The sequence below is a fragment of the Lagopus muta genome, chromosome 3 (assembly GCF_023343835.1).
Source record: "Lagopus muta isolate bLagMut1 chromosome 3, bLagMut1 primary, whole genome shotgun sequence".
Lineage (NCBI taxonomy): Eukaryota > Metazoa > Chordata > Aves > Galliformes > Phasianidae > Lagopus > Lagopus muta.
In genome coordinates this window covers 20039525-20064244 of record NC_064435.1, presented here as the reverse complement: position 1 = coordinate 20064244, position 24720 = coordinate 20039525, and the positions used below count along the sequence as shown (strand labels likewise).

The following is a 24720-nucleotide window of genomic DNA, read 5'->3' as shown; positions in this document are numbered from 1 at the left end:
CTGATATAACATTTATAAGCAGAAAGAACCTCTTCACTCAGGTTCTGACTTCCTGGAGATTGTTCTGTGAAAATGCCTTTCCTGGTACTCTTGGACATAATTTCAAATGTGCAGAAAAGCCTCAGTCAGATACCCAAATTCTTAGAAGAGACAAAAGTGTGAAAGAGCAGTGCTCCTGCTACTTCTGTTGACTACATCCGTGCAGTCTCTTTGTCAGCTTTTTGAGTTTCTGGATTTTGTTTTGAGACTACTTAACTTCATTAACAGTACTTCAGTGCATAATTTAGACATTTTAAGTAGTTTTCTTGGGATATAGCAAGTCAACCACATTGTCTTATCATTATTTCTTGCCTGTGCAGAGATGGCTGTAAAGCCAGGTATGCTTTATGTTTATAAGCATTTGAAGTCTTTGAGCATAACCTTCAACTTTTTTGAAAACAGTTTTCCAATGCTTTCTTGCTCTATATGTAGACTATAATAGGACAGTTGTGAGAGGAAGCCATTTGGGGCCTATGTGTGCTACAGCGATGCAGAGGAATAATCATTTTTGTGGGAAATTTAACTGGACAGTTCATTTTTTTCTTGAATGTCGAGGCTTGACTTCTTCAAGGTGTGTGTGTTTGCTTGCCTCACCATACCCATATTATCGTTATGACATTTTGTTTATCTCCCTCAGTTGGTAGCAACTATGAAAAGTATGGAAGATGAATAAGGTAGTGCTGTTATTTTTGAATGTAAAAAAAAAAAAAAAAAAAAAAAAAAAAACCACAGAAAAAAAGAAGTCTTATGACTGTTACACTTAGTTGTTTTTGTGTCTCTGTCTATGTTATTACTTGTGTACAAGGTTAGGAGTCCTGTTATGAAGCTCCTTCCAAGAATGATTGGAGGAAATTTGCCCTTCTTTCCCAGCGGATGGATGATAATGATTTTGTGTTTTGCTTCTTTTAAAAATGACTTACAGTATCCATAATCAATTGATTTGTATTTAAAAAGATATATAACTTCTAAGCTGTCATTGGCATTCAAACTAGGATAGATTTTTTGGGGTAAATTTATCATGGATATGATGAGTTAGGATAAAATATGTTAATTATAAGTGTCATAACTGATGCTGCAATTCTGTTCCATCTTACGGAAAATAGTTTGCATTTCCTGTGTAACTGAAATTTCACAAAAGAAGTCTACATTTACAGTTTTACAGATTATGTTTGCATTACATAAATATGCTCTTTTTTAAGAAAATTAAAAACTAATAGTTCAAGGAACATTTAGATGTTGTGTGGAGGGACATGGCTCAGTGAGAACTGTTGGTGGTAGGTGGATGGTTGGACTGGATGACTCTGTAGGTCTTTTCCAGCCTTGGTGATTCTGTGATTCTGTGATCGTTGACCATCCTTTTTGGCAACTGTTTAGGAAGGTTAACATTCAGCGAGTATTTTTAATGCTACTTAAACACATTTGAAACTTTTAGTGCTTCTTTTATGGGGATGGTGTGAGTTGAACTCTGAGGGTTAAGTAACTGCCAATAATACAACTATTATAATTCTTTGTATTTCAAATAGGCTTATAGCCTTTTTCAAAGCTTGTATCAATAATACAGATATTCCATTTTGTTTCAAGAAAGTCTGAGTCTGTATTTATTTTCCTGATACGATGATAGCTATAATTAATAGTACACCAATAATAGGAATTTTAAAATTCAGTAATGGCTTCAATAACAAGTTGTTTTCATGTGAAGTTTGTCAACTTACATCCTGAAATCATGCGCAGGAACAAAATGAGACCTCAGAGATGAGTACTGATTGGTACGGCCACAGCGCCGTGTCATCTGTGCTTCATGGAATGTTAGTTGTGAGGCATAGTTTTCTGTGTTTTTGACAGGCATTTTAATAGCAAGCTAGACATTCCAAAGCATCTTCAGGTTTTTCCATAGGTCCCAATTTAATCAATTTTCAAAAGATAATTATCTTTGTTGTTACAGTAAACTATGATTCTCTCAATTACACTGATACTGAAGAGTGCTAATCCCATTCTGTTCTGCTGAGGTTCTTGTACTGTCCTCATCAACGTAGTATCTTTAGTCTTTCAGTCATGCATTAAATGACATGACTACCATCTGCTACATTTGGTTTGTTTTCTCACATTCTCTCCCTGGGGGAGGAAATTCATGTGCACTTAGTATGGTTTGTTTTAACATGGTGTTTTTTTTTAAATATATACATTTCTTTGTGCTCATATAAGAGATGAGAGCAGGATGGTTTGGGAGTTAAGGGTTGTTGTAGAAAAGCTTTCTCTCCTTTTGAGTATATTAAAGCCATTACTATGCTTGAGGAGTAAGTTATTGGCCATGATCTTCATTCTGGATATGCTGGTTGCAAGATGCTGAACATTTTGAAGATAAGACACTGCACTGTTGAAAATCAATGCAGAGAGCAGAAAACCATGCCATAGCCCTTATGGTAGAAAAATGTAGTACGTGGAAGTTGATAATGGCATTATCGTGATTGAGATAGCTAAAGATAATGGCAGCTGATAAATACGAGGCCCAATGAAGATAAAGTGGAATGTCCTGACAAACTGGGAAGGGAGAAAGCAGCTGCAGGTTCTGATTTATGGTAGGCCATTATCAGGAGAAATTCTAAAGAGAATTCTTAAATATTTAACTGAGTAGGTAATTTGAGGGTATATGTCTTCAACCAAATCGGAATATGGTTATTTCAGAGTGGTCTTTTCTGTCTGTTGACTTCACCTTGTTCAGCTTCAACCCACTGTTCTTCATTCCTGAGGCGATCTTCTTTAAGTAGCAAAACCCTGTTACCGATATAATTGGTAAAATCATCACATCCTGATGCTAAGTTTGGCTTTGAAACATTATAGAAAAATTAGGCAAGATTTCTAAAGCCATGATCAGTGTAAGTCTTGTGCTTATTTGCGAAGATATAAATACATTTTATATATAGAATGCCATTTTATTGAAATCAAAAGAGCCTGTTATTTCCTTTCAAGAACTGTGGAAGAGAGCAGAGTGGTTCCATTACTGCTTTCTGTTCTAAGAGTGTTTTGCAAATCAGGGTTGTTCTGCAGCATTTTATTAGTAGTAAAAAACACTGCTTGGTAGAATTTGCTATTTTCTCTCACTGAAGCTCAGTAATGTTATTATCAGAGATACTAAAACAAAATTATTTTAGGGACCTCTATAGTTATAAAATCTATAGAGATTTGTTTGACGATGAACAAAATGGGTATATTAATAAGTATGTAATTTTCAAGTTATTATTATTTAAATTACTGTACAGGGCACATTTGAAATAACTTCAGTTTTCATAGCGGTATTGCATGAATGGTTGTTTTAAAACATGTCCTATGTATAGAATGCAGCCTTTATTTTTAATGTGCATATTGTTATTTATCTTTTAATAAGTGTGCTTATAAATACTGTGAAAATATATAATGTTCATTTCAGTTAAATCTTATTTTTTTCATTTACATGGTCATTAATAATAATGAATAGCACTTGATGCCTTATGTTGGAAAGAGATGATCAGTTGAAAAAAGCTATGTGCTTGAATTCATACACGTAGGAAGATTTCTGAGTGCATTGAGTGCATATTAACAGAAAGTAACATGGATTAAGTGGATTTTAGAGTTGGATAAGGGACCATTGTGATCTGATTTTATCCACCAAGTATGTTAATAAAATGTCTGAACAATTATTGCATCAGGCTCAAGAAAGTGAGAATTGAAGATGAGTGTACTTAGAAATTTGTTCAAAACTGACTTAAAATTGTGACTTTTCTTTACTATTGTGAGTAAAATGTTTCAGTATTTATAAAAATTCACCTTCAAAAAATTTATGTTTTACTTTTGATTATTTTGTTTTAATAACTTTGGTTCCTTGATGAATGTTCTCTGTCTTTGCTGAGAAGGGAGCATCCTTATTAGTAAGGAACCACTGTGCTTTCCAAAACACTTTGACAGAAGTGTTAAACAGTTAAATTTTGCTTCTCCTTTAGACTTTTTCATTTGGTTGTTTGTATGTTTTTTTAATCAGTTCACATCCTGGTGTCAGAGATTTCCCTGGTGGTATTCAATGCCAGGCTGGATGTGGCTCTGCAGCCTGGTCTGGTGGCTGGTGACCCTGCACATAGCAGGGGGGTTGAAAATAGGTGATCATTGTGGTCCTTTTCAACCCAGGCCATTCTATGACTCTGACTCCATGACTTGCTGCAAGTACTTGTAAAGCTGTAATATCTGCCTGGATAGGTCTTTAGAAAGTAGGTTTTTTATTTTTGTCATCAACCTAACTTGTTCTTTGTGGTTAAAGGGATATGTTAATTAATTGAGATTCCAGGACTGTGAATCACAAAGTAATAATAAAAATACTACTTAGTTGGGTTGCACAGATTTTGTTCGAAGCTATTTAACAAGTTAAGGAAATCTAATGAAATAATTTTTTTTCTGGCTGTTGTCTTTGTGAAGACTAAAGAAGGGTAAACAAGAAATCCATTCTGAAAAGTGGAGATGAAATGGCGGGAAGGGTATCCAGAGAGCTGGAAGTGATGCAGCCCAGTTTAATTCCCAGAAAAGCGGTAGAAGAAATAAGTTCTAACTATCTAGAAGATAATGAGGGAATGAATAATAGACAATGTTAATTTATCAAGAGCAGATCATGCCAAAAGTCTAATTTAATTCTGCATCAGGTAACAGGTTCTGGAGGCAGAGAAGTGGCAGCAGATAATGTGTCTTGACTTGAGGAGGGCTTTAAGATAATCTTGCAGAACATATTCCTAAGCAAGTCAGGACAGGTGATACAAAGAAAGCTGCTGTAGAATAGTAATAAATGCCAGTGGAAGTCAAAAAAAGTTTTACTGTGTAGCTGTGGGTGCTTTCCTGTCTAAACGGAAAGATGTACCAAATAAAACATTGTGGAGCTTCCAAACAGCAGCCAGTCTTTTCTTTAACATCCAGAATGGTGGACATTTGGAGTGTACTTAGAAGCACGTTAGGAAACAGGTTTAAAATGATCTCTGTAAACTGGTCATATGGTCTAAAATTCTTGAATGGTGTTCAGCAGGTCATTACCCAGTAAGAACTATGCTTAGATGTGACCATTTATGTAAATTGAAGTTAGCAGTGAGCTGTCTGGCAATTCCGAAGTGCCATATCTAGGTTTTAAACTGCAGCTCAAAATAGCAGTGGATTAGTTGACAGCATTCCAGGTGAGATGTCTAGAAAACATGCCCTAAACAGATGCTGAACAAGTTCAATATGCTCTAGGACAGATGGATGTAGGTAACCTAGAGCTAATTTTCAAACAAATGAAAGGTTGCTGAAAAAAAAAACCAACAAAAACTGGTTCATACTAGATGGTGATGCAAGAAGCATTGAGCTTATATTGCAGTTTAGGATGTTCAGATGAGACACAAAGTCTTGGGTCTAATTCTTATTATATGTTCTGCTATTTAATGCACAGTTCTCATTTGCCCTCCACACATTGCAGTGTTTTGAACTTGTATTTGAGGATAGTCCTTGGTTTATGAAAATAACTGGGCCTGAAATGTCATAAACATCCTTCCATCAGTCTCTTCTGCATTTTTAAAAGCTTTAAAAGCTTTACTCCTCGTGCTGATCTTTCATGATTAAGAATCTTCATTTTCTCTCAGTCTTTTTAAGCATAAATAGATGTACTTCCTTCATTTGAAGAAAGGGGTTGGTATGTTCCTACAAAACAGAAGCATACAAAGTCACTGGTTTATTAACTAGAGAATTGCTTTTAAAACCTTTTATCTGTAGATTGCCTTTACTTCTTGTTTATTCCAATAGTGTGGCTTTAAGAGAACAGTGAATTTACATCGTTTTCTGCTACCGCTAGAAATGGACTTGGAGTACCTAATGTTGTAACTCTGCAAAATGAGTTTATTAGTGAGTTTTTCAAGGTTTACCATGTGCTACATTTTAAATCATGGGACTATTGTTAAGGTTGGTTTTGATGTCGCCTTGTTTCTACTAATTTTCATGTATATATAGTATCTTCATGAGCGCCAGTTCTGTTCACTTGAAATACACCCTAATTGCAAACAGACATGAATGAATGCTTGTGATTAGTTGGAAACAAGAACAATGACTGTCTGCTTTACAACAAGGATTTATGAGATCATCCAAAGCTGCAAGTCACAGTTCTGTTATTAGAAGTTCAGAAACTGTTTCCACAGGAGGGTTTGAATAAACTGTGTTTATAAAGAATATTGCTGACAATTTTGTTTTTCTATAGGTAGCATTAAAGTTATGCTTACTGTATACATACAGATTTGTTGGGAGAATTATCAGAGATCTTCCTTTTCTTCTGCTCTTGCTTTCTGTGCACAAGTAAACTGTTGTAGCCAATTTCTGTAGTGTAAAACTTGGTTCTCTTACAAATAATCAGTGTTCCAGATCCCATGTGTATTTGGGAGAGGGACTTCTTCTGGGTTCTTAATTGGTTGCTAACTTTGTTTTCTGTGTTTCCTTGGAATAAAGCAGGAAAGATTAAGATTCCTCATTATGAAACCATGTATCAGACGTCACATCCTTCAGGAAGTTCAGCTATTGACTCAACATTGAAATGTTAATCAATGAGAGAATACTGTATTTTTTATTTTGTTTTATTTAATGTGAATGTAATGTTTAATTGCACATGTAAGATTTTCATCATTATTTGGTGGAAATGCACAAGGGCTACCGACCCAGGTACTTAATTGTGCCTCTGACAGTAGGAAGATTTTGTGCAGCTTGAATAAGAAAGTTAAATTAGGAAAAAAAAAAATAATAGGAGAAAGTCAGAAAACTGTAAGGCTGTTACAATTTCAATTATAGTTAATTTGTATCTTCAAAAATCTCTTAAAAGTAATGACACAATTGAAGGTTTTCACCATTTCTGGAAGACGATTTTGTTTATACAGAGATGTTTGTACTGTTTTCAGAAACCATTTTGCAAAGTTTTTGAACCAGAAGAAGAATGAAATTAGATGTTTCAACAGCTTCTATTGACTTTCACTGTTAATTTATATCAGATCTCAGAGGTTAGATGTTTGGCCAGCAGGAGTAATTATACTTGTGTGTGAGTAGCTGTCCTGTGAAAGCCAATTAAAGGAGTGCACATTGTTACAATAAACTTTGTGTCAGTATGAATAACAGTTTTCTAGATTAAAAAAACCCTCCTGTTTGAAGGCATTGTCACAACATTTGCTTGGAATGATAGACTACGTTACTGTTGCATTTCACCTTTATTTTTCTCATCCTGGTTTTTAATTTCTCATTTAATACTTACACAGTAATCTAGTTTTCATAGTATGAACTGTGATATGTTTATATACATATATATGTATATATATGTATATATATATGTATATATATGTATAATTTTGGTAGGAACTAGTATTTATCATGGTATTATAACATTTATTAAGCTGTCCTTAGTGATGAAGTTCCAATATTGCTCCCATTACTATTGATATACTGTAATTACAGATAGCTCCATATATGAATGGGTGCAGGACCTAAGTCAGCTCTACAAAGGGGTTCTCTTTGAGGCTTATTCTGAAGGGGCTGAAAACATGAACAAATTCACAGTACTGATTTTTTTTTTTCCTTTTAATTCCTCTCAAGCAGTTGTTTTCTCAGAATTGCCCCCACTCTGGAAGAAATCAGCAATCCTGTTCATGCATTGAGGCATCACAGTCCGAGAAATACTAATTTGCTGTCTCTTGTGTAGTATTGCACCTGGTGAATATATTTGTTGTTATTTAACAGGCAAAATGACTTATCAAGACCAAAATAATTGCTAATGAATTTCAATTAGTTATAGAGTTAAAATAAATTTTGATTTGATTCACCCATTGACAACTGAGACCAGGACTGTACATTTCACTGTTGCACTTGGTGATATTATATAAGCGTCCAGAAAAGCATTTTCAGTGGGAGATGCTTTCAATGCCATCTACTATTGAAAAAGAAAGGCAAAAAAAAACCCTCCCCCAAATTACTTTTTTTGGAGTAATTTGTTCAAAAATTAAATGAGGGCTCCCCTCCTCTGAAAGTAATGCCTATTATTTTATTATGCTGATATAGCAGTAGAGGTTGAACATTGCTGCCAGTATTCCGTTACATGTTGTGGCTGTGTGACAGATGGCAATAGAGGGGCAATCTGACAGAATGGTGTCTGACATGGAAGTGTGAGTAAAGCAAAGGTGTGTCACTGAATTCCTCCATGCAGAAAAAATGGCACCAATGGACATTCATCTGCACTTGCTGAATGTTTCTGGAGACCAACCAGTGGATGTGAGCACAGGGAGCCAGTGAGTGGTGCATCTCAGCAGTAGTGACAACAGTGGGTCAGCTCCGCTGTGCAAATTTCTGCAAGCTTGGCATCTGGGCTTCTGTTCACTGCTGGTGAAAATGCATGGGTAGTGGTGGTGACTATGTTGAGTAAGAAAGTTTTGTAGCTAAGAATTTGCTTTGTCAAATAGTATTATTATGCTCTTTGTATCTGCTGTAGTATCCATGGAAAGAAGTAGGAGGCATTACTTTTGGAGTGACCTATATATTTACAGTGTTACATCTTTACACTTATTACTTGCAAGGCCATCTTTTTTGCCGTGTGTTTAAAACATATTTTGTAAAATTCAATTAATTTTCCAAAAGTGGATTAAATGGTTGTTTGATTTCAATATCCTAGTTTTTGTATCAGTTTTAAGATCAGGTTTTCCACTTTGTTTTATGAGTTCCTGAAATATTTCAGTTAGCTGCACAAGAGATTAAAATGTAAGTTCTATTTAAAAAGTCTCTTCTTTCCAATATGGATTAATGGAAATTACATTAAATAAAGTAGCCATTCAGACACTATAATAAATATGTCTTAAAAATCTTTTTGATCCAGTTCAAATAAAACATTTTTAGCATTTTTGCTTCATATGTGAGTAGATATACCTACAAGTGTACAAAAATTCAGACTACTTTTAGATGAATTTTCATTGTAGTCTGAAGCTTCCTTGTAATGGAATTAAATACTCAGTGAAAGACTCCTTCTGACACTCTTGTTCCTCTCCTGCAACTTTTAAAATAACATTTGTTTTTCTTTTCAAGGAAAAGAAGTGTAGCACAACAACTAAAATCTGTTACTGAAGTTCACTCTTAAAATCATGCATGGAAATTGCAGATTTACTGAAGCTTGAGTAGGTTTGTTCTTTATGTAGAGATAAGGTTATGAATGTATTCTACAGAGAAAATTAAAAATTCTATTCCAGTCAAAACAATGATGTCTTGTATGGTGAAATCTGAATTTTCTGAAGTAACATGAGACATAAGAATGAAATTTTATCTTAAGGATTGTATTGTAGAATCATAGAATCATAGAATATGCCAATTTGGAAGGGATGGATAAGGATCATTGGGTCCAACTCCTTGTTCCGCACAGGACCACACAAAAATCAGACCATATGGCTCAAAGCATTGGCCAGATGCTTCTTGAACTCCAGCAGCTCAGTGCCGTGACCTGTGCAGCTTGGTCCATGTCCACCACCCTCTGGTGGAGAACCTTTTCATGATATCCAACCTCTCTTCCCCAGACCATATGCAGGCACCCTGGGCTCTGTGCCAGGGCGCAGAAGCTCTCACTCAGCAGGTTGGTCTTTGATTCCCTTCAGCACACTCAGCATCTCGTTGGCCTTCGTTTCTGGGCTCACCAGAAAGATGCTGTGGGACACAAAGAACCAGAGAACATTCTTGTTGTGGGACTGGGACAGCATGAGGCAGATGATCTCATTCAGGATGAGGAGTTGGAGGAATAGTTTCTTTCCTGTTGCCTTTGTTAAGCTATTCTTAAAAAATAAGGAAAGCAAAACCAAAATTTGGTTAAATTCAAACTAACGACTGTAGTAAAGCAGAAGCTACCACTGTGGGCAGGTCTTGGGGATGTGTTCGGCTCCAAAGTGAGGCTTTTGGCCTGCATATGGTATGAGCTGCATATGGTATGAGCTCTGGGATCACAGAAAAGCAGGGTCTTCTCAGATTGTGTGAGAGAGACCAAAGTATTACTGTAAATACCACTATGACAGATGACAAATGATGAAACTGTTGTCTCATAATGCAGCTTCTTCATGAGAAGAAAGTCAGCATTTGTTTGGGACATATTTTTTGCTTTGTCTAAAAAGGAGTTGACTTACAGAACAAACCAATTTAATGAGGTATTTCTGTGTTTCTCATTTGTTGAAATTGGATTTAGAAATTCATTCTAATAGAGAATTACATAATACAAACTACTCTTTAAATGAGCCAATGTAAACTGAGCAACTAAACTTCTAGTCGAGAAGTATTGATGGAGGCTCAAGGACTCTTTAAAATTTCCTTGCTCTTTTACAGAATCACAGAATCACAGAATCACCCGGGTTGGAAGGGACCCCAAGGATCATGTAGTTCCAACCCCCCTGCCTAGCAGGGCCACCAACATACATATTCAGATCAGGTTGCCCAGGACCCCGTCCAACCTGGCCTTAAACACGTCCAAGGACGGGGCATCCACAACCTCCCTGGGCAGCCCGTTCCAGGGCCTAACCACTCTCCTAGTAAAGAACTTCCCCCTAACATCTAACCTAAATCTTCCCTCCTTCAACTTAAAACCATTTCCCCTAGTCCTGCTGTTGTCAGCCCTTTTGAAGAGTTTACTCCCCTCCTGGGTGTAGGTTCCCTTCAGGTATTGATAGGCTGCAATGAGGTCACCCCGCAGCCTTCTCTTCTCCAGGCTGAACAAGCCCAACTCCCTCAGCCTGTCCTCATAGGGGAGGTGCTCCAGCCCCCTGATCATCTTAGTCGCCCTCCTCTGGACCCTTTCCAAAATCTCAATGTCTTTCTTGTACTGAGGGCTCCACACCTGGACACAGTACTCCAGATGGGGCCTCACAAGAGCCGTGTAGAGAGGGACAATCACCTCCCTGTCCCTGCTGGACACCCCTCTCCTGATGGAGCCCAGGATCCCATTTGCCTTTCGAGCTGCCAGAGCGCACTGCTGGCTCATATTCAGTCTCTCGTCCATCAGGACCCCCAGGTCCTTCTCTGCCGAGCTGCTCTCAAGGACCACTCCTCCCAGCCTGTACAGGTGCCTGGGGTTCTTCCGGCCCAAATGCAAAACCTTGCACTTTGCCGTGTTGAACCTCATCAGGTTCACCCGAGCCCAGCCCTCCAGCCTGTCGAGGTCCCTCTGAATGGCATCCCTTCCTTCCACCGTATCTTTTCAGTGGACGGCCTTCATATGCACTGTTTGGATCTTTATTTTGCTCTCACTAGATTTCTAACACACTATAATTTTTGATGAATTTTTAATTTTTTAAATTTGACATTTTGAAAAAGCTGATGCTGATCTTGAAACTGTTGTATATGGTAAAACTAACAAGTAATTGATAATTTAACCCAGGAAGCTCAAACTGGCAAAACTCCTAGTTCAGGAAAGTTAGTAAGTGAGACAAATGAAAAAAAACTTCTAGAATATTAAGACGGGGAGACAGTGCTTCACTGAATGTATTTTCTTATGTTGATGGAATCACAGAATTGTTTGGCTATGAAGGGACCTTAAAGACCATCTTGTCCAAGCCTCCTGCCATGGACAGTGACACCTTCCACTACATCAGGTTGCTCACAGCCTGTTCATGTAGAATAAATAATTTTCTAGCTGTATTTCTTGCCCATCTTTGACAACTTTCCTTCATTCAAAACTTTACATTAATTTTTGCTTTATAATTTTTATTGTTGCCTGTTTCTGTATATCCCTTCAGCAGCCACCAGCCACTCAGGGGGGCAGCAGCTGGTGTGTTCCACATGGCAACTGATTGCAGTGCTGACGGTTACAAACTCCCACTCGTGCTGTGATAACCAAAATACTCATTTGCTAAATATAGGAGATAGCAGCATTAGCTCAATTTAGACAACATGTTTGGTTTGAACACTAGGTTTTGAACACTTACCTTTTAATATCACCTCCCTGGTCAGGGCCTGCCGCTTCCAGTTTTGGTTAACCTTCAAGAGAGAGCATTGATCTGTGAACTAATTATTGGGACTGCACCTAACATGGTGGATACCATTCTGTGTAGTACTTATTCAGTATTACAGTTGTACTTGGTAATTTTCGCATGTGCTGAGTAGTGATTCAGGCACTCAATTTATGGTTCCAATATGAAGACTGTAATGGAAATGAAAAAAATTGGCCAAGATAGAAGTGTAGGAGCTTTCTGTTAAAGGAGCAGGAGGAACCCAGAAAATTTCCTGGAGGTCATTGTCACCAGTCTTGGAAGGATTAATTTCCTTGTTCCCTAGTGGAAGAACAAGGGGGCCGCCAAAATGGCCATGTAACTAAAGACTCTTCTATGAATGGCTCATGAAGAAAATATTATTTAAAATAATTAACTCATTTTGTTTATGTGGTATGGAAATGATTAGCTTGCCCCATATAAAGCAGAAGCTTCTGGGTTTGTCTGTAGAACACCATATCTTACTCTAGAAGCAAATAATAGGAAAAGAAATTGCTCTGAAGAATTCATATCCAAAGATAAGCAGTCTCATTTCCTGGGTTCTTTCTGGAGGAGTCAAAACTTACCGTCAGGCTCCTCACTCCTTGATTTGAAATTCAAATATGGTGCTGTTGAATATTATGTTTTCAACCACAACAAACTGCATTTAGTGTATCTTTTCTAGAAATGTTACATGTTACTGTCGTAAGTAATAAGTCTGGTTTGTTTGGAGGCTCTGATCATCCAGTTTCTAATTATGATCTAAATGTCATGTCTAAAATGTAATATTAATCTTATGAAATTAACTATGTTTATTTGAGGTTTGTAGACAGATCATTCAAATCTGGGCTATTACAAAGCATCATCCATAGATCTGTTCATTCGTGAAGGATGTATGGACTTTTCTTGTTGCCACTCTTTAATATCTCTTCAGTCTGAACTTCAGGTGTTGTTTAACCACTTCAGCATGGATTTAGATGGGCTTTGAATTTATTCACTGTCACAGGCACTATTTCTATTGCAAGTACCTAACTTATCCATCTGCTTGTCTAGTACTATTGAATGATCAATTACCTCTCATCTCAGGTCTTTGAGTTGTTTTAGCAGAAGCTGCTGATACTTCTGTTATGATCAGGTCAAAATCAGTCAGGAAAGTCACCTGAACACTTTTTCAGTAAAACCTTTCATTGGAAAAGACTGTTATTATTCAGACAGTGATCCTTTTCATTCAATTACTTCTACTCTCTAATTTTAAAAACCCTCAGAACAGTCATATAAAAGAAAATTTCACTTTCATAAAAAGAAATTAAGCTTAATATTCTAAGTTGAATATTCTTTTAGTATCAATGGAGTAATCAATTCACATAATCAGTTCAGTTAAGATGTAAATATTTCCAATTTCGACTTAGCCAAATAAGTGTGGATTGTATTCAACCTTCCTAACTGTTCTTGGAGTTAAACGTTCTTAACGTTGTGTAACTTCAGCTGTAGAGGTGTCCTCTTTCAAGAGAGTTGCTTATTTTACATATCTGTGGCTGTGTTTACTAAGAGCTGATGTGAGAAAAGTCATAAATTGTGTATCATGCATCTTTACTTCAGACTTAAGTTGTGAGCTGGTAATCACTGCACAGTAATCTTTTGTTTCCAGCTTGTCAAGGAAATATCACTGGGATACTATTCTGAAGATTGGGAAAGAGTCCACAGTAACAATTTTAGGAAAATGTATTAATAGACCTTGCAGTTTATGATAGTATGGTGGAAGCCTCTGAGCATGGATGAAGCAGATAACCTCTCTCTTTTTCAGCACAGTCCCTAGTTACTCCTGGAACTTGCATCCCTTTAGTGGTCTAACTGTGCAGGTATGCAATGAATGCTGTTTTCAGTGGGAGAAAGCAGGAGGTGGGGGAAAAGGAGAGCAGAAGAGCAACAAAATGTTGTTTAAATTTTATTTTATTTATCTTTTTAATTTTTTGTCATTTTCCAAAGTATGTTGGGGATGATTTCTTTTTCTACATAACAAAAATATTAGCGATGGCAAATACTTCAAAAAATTGTGATGTTCATGTATTATGAGAATGGGAATATAGAGATTCCTGATGCAGGTACTACATCCATTGATCAGAATTTTTAAAAAGGGCTGAAGAATGTGAAATCACTTGATTGTGCTTTCCTTACCACCTTCTCATGTAGTTTTCAGCCCAGTTCATGTTGGGTAATTCTATATTTTTTTGAAGATTGTTGGAAAATATTCATTTAGTCATTACATTTTAATTTGTGAAAAGTTTCAGAATTGTTTCTTATAGTTTTACAGCAGTCCTTTCAATTAGCAGTATGTCCATTTTTCGGACAGCTGGGCAAGAAATAGCAGTGCCCAACATAAAATCCATAATCTGATTTTATAGTTTTGTCTTTAATCTTTGCTTTTCACTGTCTTTGCATTCACTGTGTTGATTTTCTAATTAGCCAGTCCTTTCAGAGTAGTTGAAATCTGTTAATACTTGGAGAGAATTTTGTGCAGAGAGAACAGTGTCTTCATCTGAAGCCAATGTGTTGGCATCTTGAACCTTGAGAGGGCTTCTGGCTTTATACTGTTGTTCACAGTAGTGGGATCTGGAATGCAAAGAAGAAAATACAAACTCAGAGGGCACTATTAAGTTGAATTCACTTTGCAACGTGTGTGGGTGTAGTAGTTGGCATTCCTGCTGTTGTGTTTATTTGAAAGATGGTTGCTTTTATAGCTTTTTTGATGTATAAAACTAGAAATCTATTTTTAAGACAAAATTATTTCCACAGTCTTCGCTCAACAGTTCTTTCCTTTTCTATTAACACAGCGGGAGGTCAGTGTCAGTATTGTATCTGTAAAGGAAACAAGATGTGAAGATTCTTTTTATAGAACAGAGACTATCTCTCATTGTTCCTGTACGATTTGCTTTGGGGAAACGAGATAGGTCTGTGAGTTAATATTTAATCTCATCTTAATTCTTAATCAAGTTAAGTGTAACGTGCCTTTCTCTTTGAGACTATGTATATTCTGCTTTGAGTTTTGGGCCATTAGGCTCTGTGTTCCCAAAACCGAACATTTCATAGTTGTGTCCCATTTGCTGGAATTTAATAAGCAATGCAGTTAATGAAAATAGATGTTGTAAAAGCATCAACGACTTCATTAAAGTGCTACCGACAAATTCAATTATATCATTAATTTTAATAATAAACACTTTTTTTTTTCAATGCTTGATAAGGGAAATCTGAATTCCAGTCAATGCATTTGTATTTCCACTTCTCTCAGCTTCATCAAAAGGGCCAGAAAAGCCTAGTGTCCTACAATGGCCTCTCCTAGCCTTGCTGAGATGGCTGCAAGGAGAGGGCTGTGCTCTGAGTTCCTATGGCTGAGGGGAGCGCAGAAAGCTGCTGTCCCACTGCTGAACAAAGGAATGCAGCTCCCAGCCTGTAACACTGCAAATGAAAGTGGTGTGGAGTGTTCTGTGCTTTGTGCTCTGCTCAGTACTTCTAGGAGACATTGGGTACGCTCAGACTGTTCCTGCCGGTGCGACCTTGTGCTTGTAGGTCCATGGATGGCAAAGCTGTGAATCTTGAGTGCAATATTGTGTTATTGAGATTATATTCCTGGCAAGAATGGCTCATTCTGAAGTTTGGATATCCCCAGACTTCACTGGAGGAAATTAAATACCTGTTTAATTTCAGACATCTAGAAGGTGTAGAGTGTATTCTATGAATCATTATTGTGAATCTAGACACCCGAATTCTGATGCATCTAAAAGTGGAGAAGAGGTGTGTTGGCAAACTGCTTGTTAGTTTGCCTGTTACCAATACATCATTTGGGAAGAATATTGTATGATTTTGGCACAGTAGATTTTACAGAAGCACTTTTTTCCTGAGGTTGAAGAACAGAAAATTTTTAGGACTTCATATAGTTGAGAAAAAATGTGTTAATATATTCACTTCCTTCACTATGTTCTCTCCTGCTTCTGCTTTTCTTTTCCCCCGCTTTTCTGTTCTGTCCTCTTATTCATTCTTTGTTCCAGTGAGACTAGCCATAACCTTTGAAGAAATTTTTAGTACCCAGGGAGAATCTGACACTAAAAAAAGTGTTCAGTGTTACTCAGGTTCCAACCTGATGATGCTACTGTCTGGAAAGGATCAAAGGGGTCTGGCACTTGCACTGTGCAGGCTTGCAGAGGATTGCTGCAGGAATGATGCTATGAACATTTCGAAGGATAGAGGTTGTAGTCAACTGAGTGTGAAGTGCTAATATTCTCTATTGTTGACAAGTAGAAAAAAACTGTCTTATTTTAAAGTGAAGCAAATTATGCAATATATGGGATTACAATCTGTGCAAAATAGAATGTTAACTGATGAAGGCTTCAGATTCTTTCAGCACAGTGTTGAGTGAATTCCTGTTGAGAAAAAAATCATCAAAAATGAGAATAGATAGAGAATGACTTAATATTTTGCACTGTTGGAATATATTGTCCCAGCCACTGTTGATTAGACACATTATCTGCAGCCTGCTGGTGGTCTTTCTAAACAGGTACTTATTGGAAATTATTTCTAGTTTTTCTAGTATTTCTAGTATTTTCTAGTATTTCCAACTCTGACTGGCATTGTTCTTGGTGGAGTTTCTAGAAGACAGATACGGGGGAAGGCAAAATATAAACAAATAGTGTGAAAGAATCAGTGTGCAGTTACAATGTTTGGGTTTTTTTCATTTGGTCTGTTAAGTAGATGAATGTATATCTATACTGATGTGTCAGTCCAATTCTTGCAAAGAATTGATAGTTAATGATTTTTGAAAGGAAGGGAAAAAACAGTTTATATGTGGGAAATATGGGAGTACTCTATCTCATAAAACCAAGGCACTTCTTGTAATTGAAGTACAACTGTATGTGCAGTATGTAGACAGTACTTAAGCATCTGGAGTCTTTTTAGGACTCTTGTCTAGAAGAAGACAACCACAGTTGTGCTAAACTGTATTCCATGTATTTCATCTAACATGTTAATATTTCTGTCAATTACTAAGTTTCTACCCCTTATTTCCCTGACCTTGAATGATGAGTGTCTGTGCTGTGCACCTAAAGGCCCCAGGCCTGTTGAGCTATGAGGGCAATATTAGCTTAACTTCATATGGTAGAACCTGGTTTTTCAATAGTTCTTTTTTCATAGTTTCATTTCAAATTATAGCTTCTGCTCCATTGTTGGAAAGTCAAGGAAGAGCATTGCCTAATGCAGGGACTGAAGGATATATGGACAGCACTCAAGGACTGCGTCACAGTTATATAATAATGGAGGCTCTTGTCCTCACTTAACTGCAGTGTTGGAAAGAGTATAGTGGATGAGACACAGAATTGTAAAAGGAGAAAAGAGTATTTCATAGGAGATATGTTTTGAATTGCATAATCAAATTACATCCTGTGTTAGAACACAGTGTTCCTATAAAATGGGGGGAAAGCCATTTACATGCAGGTTTTCAGGGTGTCTGCTAATGGCCAACGTTTTTTATTTAATGGTTCTAAACTAAAAATCTGTATGATTTTCAGAAATACGAAGGATTTGCAGCTGCAGTTGAAGTCAGTGAATATATACAATTATGTAAAGATGTTAAATCCTCTTGAAAAAAAAAAAAACACCAAAGATTTCAGATGGAACACTCAGAATTAGCGTGCATTATTGCAGAATTTAATCTCATTCTATTTTGGTTTCAGTTTTGGATGTGACAAAAAATGACCGTGGTCCCTAGTCCAAAGGAAAGATATGGGTTATAAACTTAATAAATGAAGCATTTGTATCTCAGCTGTTTTGTAACGCAGAAAAAATCACAATGTGATAATAGTTGAGGTGTCCGTCCTGTTAATATGTTTGGGAGCTGTGTAGTGAGAGGAATGTAAGGAACCACGGAGCAACTGTGTGTTCAGTTTTCCCTGTCCAGCTGTTACGGAGCTGACACTTCCACTGTCTAGCTGTGGGCAAGCGGCTTGAGTTCTGATGGACCATTTCCTTGTCACCGTTCACCATAGAGCTTTCAGACTGTTGAGGTTGGAGGCTCCAAGTGCTGCCTGCTGCAGATGGTACCGATGCACTTTGATTTCCTCCCTGCCCCTTGAATATTTTGGGTGGAAAAACTAGTATGGAATCTCATGGTTAAAGATTAAAGCAGTTACAATTAAGATGCGTGATCAAGCGGAATTGCAATGGCATGAAGAATTTTTATTTCATATTTCTTAACTTTCGAGTGTATCTGTATTTTTTGGTTTTGTATCGGAACTTTTTAATATGATTTTCTAAACTGCTGCAAAGGCACACTATGCTAGAAGACTTTTCACTGTGTGCTACATGTTCAGTTTTCTTTTTCTCTGGTAAATTCTGTGTTTAAGGTTTTCAGTGTGTCTGTGTCCACTTTTCTTGTTGAGTTCTTGTCTAGCTGCTGTTTTCAGCGGCAGTCACTGTGATGCATCATATGGAGGGGGGATGCAGAGCTGTTTTTGTGAGCTTTAATCTTCTGTCCAAAGTTAAACATCTACTTAAGTTATGAGCCTGAAGTCACTTTTGGCGAAGTAAGGGAGTATTCTCCAGAGGGACATTCAGAACGCTTATTCAGGATCCTGTTCATTTTTATTGAAGGTAAAAGAAAACTAAATCCCAACTTGGTATTTAAGGCAGATACCTGCATTTAGAGGATGTAAGTATTCTTGTAAGTGTATATCTCTGTTCTGGGGTTTGGTGGGAAGGAATTTTCTTTGCTTATTCACTCAAACTAAAGCATGTATTTCAGGAAGGATAATTTCCTAAGGATGATGGACAAATTCTGATCAGTACTCTACAGATATACTGAATGTATTACTTGTTTCTTTTAGTGAGTCATAGAAAACTTCACTCAGTTCCTTAGTTCCTTAGAATAGAGTTCCTTAGTTTTCCCTCCTTAGAGTTATGCTCCCTTCTAATTGTAATTTAAGAAACAGAGTGAAGACTTTTGAATGCTGCAGCATTTAAAATGACTCTATATGTTTTAAATTCATCTTAAATTATGATAGAGAATTTGGTGGTAAAGTAAAAATCTAGAAAATAGATTGTAATTAACAAAATCAAGACACTTTCCTTTGCGTTTATAGCTGAATGTGTCACTGAAAGTTTTCTAACATGGATTCTATTCAAAGAATTAGAAGGCAGTTATAGGAAATCACACTGATTTCCTATATCTATTTTATATCTATCTTATACATATATAAGATAGATCTATCTTATAGATCTGTATCTATATTTTATGTCTATCTTATATTTGTAACTAAAATATTTAGTTTTCCAAATTTTAATCCTAAATGGAAATAAGCACAGAATGCAACTTAATACAACAGATTTTAAGGGAATTCCTCTTTAAGTAAGGATCTTTTACTACTAATTTGATAGAGATTGTAAAACGTCAGGGTAGTTGTTTTACGACATTTTGCACTCAGTTGTGCAAACTTATCTTTTTAGGGTCAAAGAAGAGCAAAAACCACAGCTGACACAGTAAGTAAAATATCTTAAAAGTGCAGTAGGCTTGACTTTTCTACCTTTGCCATGTTCTGCTTTTGGCACCTTTGATGGTATTAGCTTACACTAATACCTGAAAGGCTGCCGTTAGTTTGCCTTCTGCTTCCTGACTGGCTTGTAAGAGAGCTGCCTGCAGCTTCTTACTTCATCCACATCTTAGTTGGATGTAGGTTCTTGCTGCCTGCTTGTGAACTGGTTAACTGTTAAACTTTACTTCCCTTCCACCTGTAGTGGCTGATTTAGTATTGCAGCTATAGCATTCCCATTGGCTCTAGCTTTTCCGCCTGTCTATTTCTATTATTATTGGATAAGAAAACATTTGAACTAGTGTGGTTTTATTGGTTATTCAGTCACATTATTTGCTTATTTAAACAGGTGGTTTCCCTTTAGTGGGATCACTGAGCTGGTAAATAACGTTCTACAACCACAGCAAAAACAGCAAAATGAAAAGGAGCCCCAGACGTAAGTAAGCTGCTCTCTGTAGACTAAGTAATGTCTGTATAGCTTTAAAACATACTGGAGAGTATGTTTATAATAATTGCCCATTTAGAACATCCTACTGAGGGCATTTTACAAGCTGACACTATTTGCTTTCCAACCCCTTGTTGGTAAAGGGAAAACTGAAAATCAAGTGTGACCCTTTTTACCAGTAACTTAAGTGATTACATTAGAATCCAATCTGAGGAACCACTACTGCTCCATTTTCCTATTTGTCCAAATACTCCACACATGGAACTCTTAGTAAAGAGATGTGTTTTCTGTGCATGCCGAGCTTGAATGGTGAGACATGCAGTATTATATATAGCACGTCTATGCAAATGCATGGAATTTGTGATATTGATCATGCATAGAATGCTATACAAATCTACATAATATGTGTGAAGAGCTTTTAAAAGACCAGGAAGGTGTCATTTCATTTTTTTTTCATGCTTCTAAAGTATCTGTAAAGCTTCAAGACTTTAGCAGATATGAGGTGAAATTTTGATTCTGTCAAAGCTCAGGGAAGTTTTGACTTTGATGGGGCCAATATTTCACTCATGGAACTTTTACAGTGCTAAGCCACCATGTGAGCCATATGAAAAATTTTACTTTTTTTGCTACCTGAAAATGTTACGATTTAACAGAAACTGGCAAAGCTAGGTCATTCAGTCTTAGGGTAGAACTTAAAGTATAAAGCTGTAAGTATTCCTTTCGTAAGGAGACATGTCAAGAACAAAGACCGTTCAAATTTTCTGGTATTTCAAATGTGACCTGATATTATTTGAACTTAAATGTTTAATTTCCTGTATTTTTTTAGAAATGTCTTATAAGCTCACATAAGAATGTTTGCTTTTGAACCCACATGTAAGTGGTTTAAAAGATGTGTATTTGTTGTTATTGTTTAAATTCCATTCAGAATCAATTTTAGTTTATTTTTAAATATCTTACTTAAATGGAGTTACAGACCATGAAATCTGTTAATTATATTTTGAAAATATACAGAAATTTTGACAAAATTAAACAAAGAAATAGGCCTTAACATTGATGTTCTGTTAGGCAATGTATTTTTTGAACTCTGGTTTCAAATTTTTGTGCTGACGTTTGTATTAAATTGTATATATTACTAATAGTGGAGTTTTTTCCCCCCCCTGATTATGGTTAGGTACTCATAATATTGCATTTTATTCACAGCACCTTAATACCTTCTTTGTGTTTCCAGTTTCCTCAATGCAGCCAAAGTTTGTTCTGGTTACCGCTGTTGTGCATATGAAGCATATGGCTTTGAAGAAACTGAAAAGACTGTATTCACTGTAAACAGTTGAGCTGTAGTTGCCAAAAAGTAGTTATGAATGCTGTTACTATTACAGTTGCTGTTATAGTGGAAGTATTTTTTGAACACTCGTTCCTTGGCAACCAACTTTCTTCAGTTTTTTTATTTAATAACTATTGAATGAACTAAGTTGTATATTCATTGATTTTACAGATACCTCAAAGCTGTAAGAAGTGTTCTATTTAATAGCAATGTTATATTCCAAAACTATCCCCAAAAGGAAGCTTCAGTTACGGTGTTATAGTGCCATTCAGTTGGGTGTCATGCCATTCAAACATAATATTTAAAATGTAGTTTTGGTAGGGATAGTTTGTGCAGTTGATGTAGAAATAAGTAGCATGGAAGTATATGCTTGAAGACATTTTACCACTACCCATAAGTGTCTGGGCATTTTCCACTTGAAATCACTGCTACTATCTGAGTCTGTAATGGATTTTTAGCTATGTCTGGCTGTCCAACTCCATTGATGAAAAACTTATTTAAAGTTAATCTAGGAAATACAAGATGTGTGAGAAGGTAGAGAAGGAATCACTCTAGATCACTCTCAAGTCCCTCTAGAGTCATCTTGTTCAACCTCCTCTGCTCCAGCAGGAACACCCAGAGCAGGGGGCCCAGGCCCATGGCCAGGCAGCTTCTGAACATTCCCAAGGAGGAGGCCCCACAGCCTCCGGGCAACCAGTGCTCCGGCACTGCACAGCACAGCAGTGCTGCCTGGTGCTCAGAGGGAGCCCCTGTGCTCCAGTTGGTGCCCATTGCCCCCTGTTCTGGCACTTAGCACCACTGGGCTTTATCCTCATAGCACCTTCACCTCAGGTACTTATACAGATTGATAAGATCTCCTCTGAGCCTTCTCTTCTCCAGTCCCAGCTCTTTCAGTATGTGCTCATACAGATATGACCCAGTCCCTTAGTAATCTTCATGGTCCCATACTGGAATCTGTCCAGTACGTCCACATCTCTCTTCTGGTCTCCTGACAAGACCAGAACTGGACCTAGCATTCCAGGTATGGCCTCACCAGGGTTGAGTGGTGGGAAAAGATAATCTCCCTTAACTTACTGCTGATACTTTCTCTAATGCAGCCCAGGGTATCACTGACCTTCTTGGATGCAAGGTAACTTTTTGCTGGTTCATGTTCAACTTGCTGTCCAGCAGAAGCCTCAGGTCCTTTTCTCCAAAATGCCTTCCAGCTGGACAAACCCTGGCATGTGATGGTGCCTAGGTTCCTCACTTGGTGAAGGGCTTTGCTCTTCTGCTTATTGAGCTTCATGAGGTTCCATTCAGCGCATTTCTCCAGCCTGTTGAGGTCCTTCTGGACAGCAGCGCTCTGGTGCATCCGTCATTCCTTCCAGTTTTATGTCAATCCCCATTACTGGCTGTAAATACAGCCCATAGTTCATTATCTTCTCTGTGAAGATCTTAAGGGTGACGGTATGGAAAGTCTTACTCTCCAAAGTGCTCCCTTCATCCATTAAGCCATTTGTTACTTCTTGGAAATTTATTAGGTTGATCAGGCATGAGTTCCCCTTGATGAAACCGTGCTGACAACTCCTGATCACCATTTTGTCCTTCATTTGCCCAGAAGTGGTTTTGTTCCCTCGCCTTTCCCAGGTGTGAGGTGATAATGACCAGCCTGTCATTTCTCTGTGACCTGCTTCGTGCCCTTCTTGAAGACAGGAGTGACATTTGGAGATCTTGTATCTCAAACAGTGTGAGTGGCTCTCTCAAAAATACGTAATAGAATGTTAAAAAGCAGACAAGATAATAAGGATGATGTGAAGAACATAATGCCTTTCGTAAGAAGGGAAATATTCTTCTTTGTACTTGATGTTGTAAATACCAGTGGATATTTCAGTCAGTGTGTGAGTTAAAACAATCTCTGAAAAGATTGCTTCACTTATAAGAATCTGTAATGAATTCTAGTTAAAATAAATTGGCATCTCTCAAATACTGAATGTACATCAACGGATCATTCTTTTTGCATTCTAAATTTACTATGTAAACAATATGATTGCCAACCACTTGGTAGCTTTGAATCTCATCATATTATCTACCCCAAGTGTGATAGCAAGCCCACATAAATAATGGTTTAATAAAATTTGCACCGTGTATAGTCAGTGGGTTTATTTGCAGTCTGTGTACTTCCTGCTCAATATGTTTACTAATAGGACCTGCTGAAAATAGCACACTTCACTTGAAGGAATATTTTCTTAAAGAGAAAAATATATCTCTACAGCCAATACACTTGCGAAGTTAGAGTCATGAAAAGTCTAGCACTCTACTGTGTTTATTTTCTCAGACAGGAAGATGGAAAGAAAACTGAGAATAAATGAGCTGAAAATAAAAGTATACTTTGTGGTATTTAAAAATGAAATGGAGATTGTAGCTATCTCAAAGTTGAATACTATAAATCCTCAAAATACCTCCGTAACTGTAAATCTGTTTATATCTCTAAACAAAGTCAATACGAGGTATCTCAAAAACTTCTGTTCTGCAATTCTTACAATTGATCATGACCACTGCTATTATGAGAATGTTAACATTTACCACTTGCAGCATGAAATCTTACTGGGCAGTAGGAAACCAGATGAGGTTCAACAAAAGCAAGTGTAGAGTCTTAGACCTAGGGAGGAATAATTGCATGCACCAATACAGGCTGGGGGATGAGCTGCTGGAGAGGAGCTCTGCAGAGAGGGACCTGGGTGTCCTGGTAGATGACAGGTTGGCCATGAGCCAGCAGTGTGCCCTTGTGGCCAAGAGGGCCAATGGCATCCTGGGATGCATTAAAAAGAGCGTGGCCAGCAGGTCGAGGGAGGTGATCCTCCCCCTCTACTCTGCCCTGGTGAGGCCTCATCTGGAGTACTGCGTCCAGTTCTGGGCTCCCCAGTACAAAAAAGACAGGGATCTCTTGGAAAGAGTCCAGCGGAGGGCCACGAAGATGGTGAAGGGCCTGGAGCATCTCTCCTATGAGGAAAGGCTGAGTGAACTGGGGCTATTTAGCCTTGAGAAAAGATGACTGAGAGGAGATCTAATCCAGGTTTATAAATACCTGAGGTGTGGGGCCATAGTGGTGAGGCCAGTCTCTTTTCAGTGGTGAGTGGAGACAGGACAAGGGGAAACAGACATAAGCTGCAGCTTACAGTGATGGTGACGGAGCACTGGAACAGGCTGCCCAGGGAGGTGGTGGAGTCTCCTTCTCTGGAGATGTTCAAGACCTGCCTGGATGCCTACCTGTGCGACCTGCTGTAGGGAACCTGCTTTGGCAGGGGGTTGGACTCGGTCTCTGGAGGTCCCTTCCAACCCCTACAATTCTGTGATTCTGTGAAATCATATTTG

The 24720-nt window shown here is 37.6% G+C and overlaps 1 protein-coding gene across 44 annotated transcripts in view; it reads left to right on the top strand.

The window, feature by feature from the left end:
- Positions 1–24720, top strand: part of RIMS2 (regulating synaptic membrane exocytosis 2) — a 436647-nt gene that overhangs the window by 37900 nt on the left and 374027 nt on the right. For 31 of the 44 annotated variants that reach the window (XM_048938982.1, XM_048938984.1, XM_048938989.1 and 28 more), the window contains exons 2-3: positions 19521–19553; positions 19953–20039. The exons of the other annotated variants lie outside the window; for them this stretch is intronic. In XM_048938982.1, the coding sequence (XP_048794939.1) occupies positions 19521–19553; positions 19953–20039 (120 nt within the window). The remainder of the gene's footprint in view (positions 1–19520; positions 19554–19952; positions 20040–24720) is intronic. 44 annotated transcript variants of the gene reach the window in all.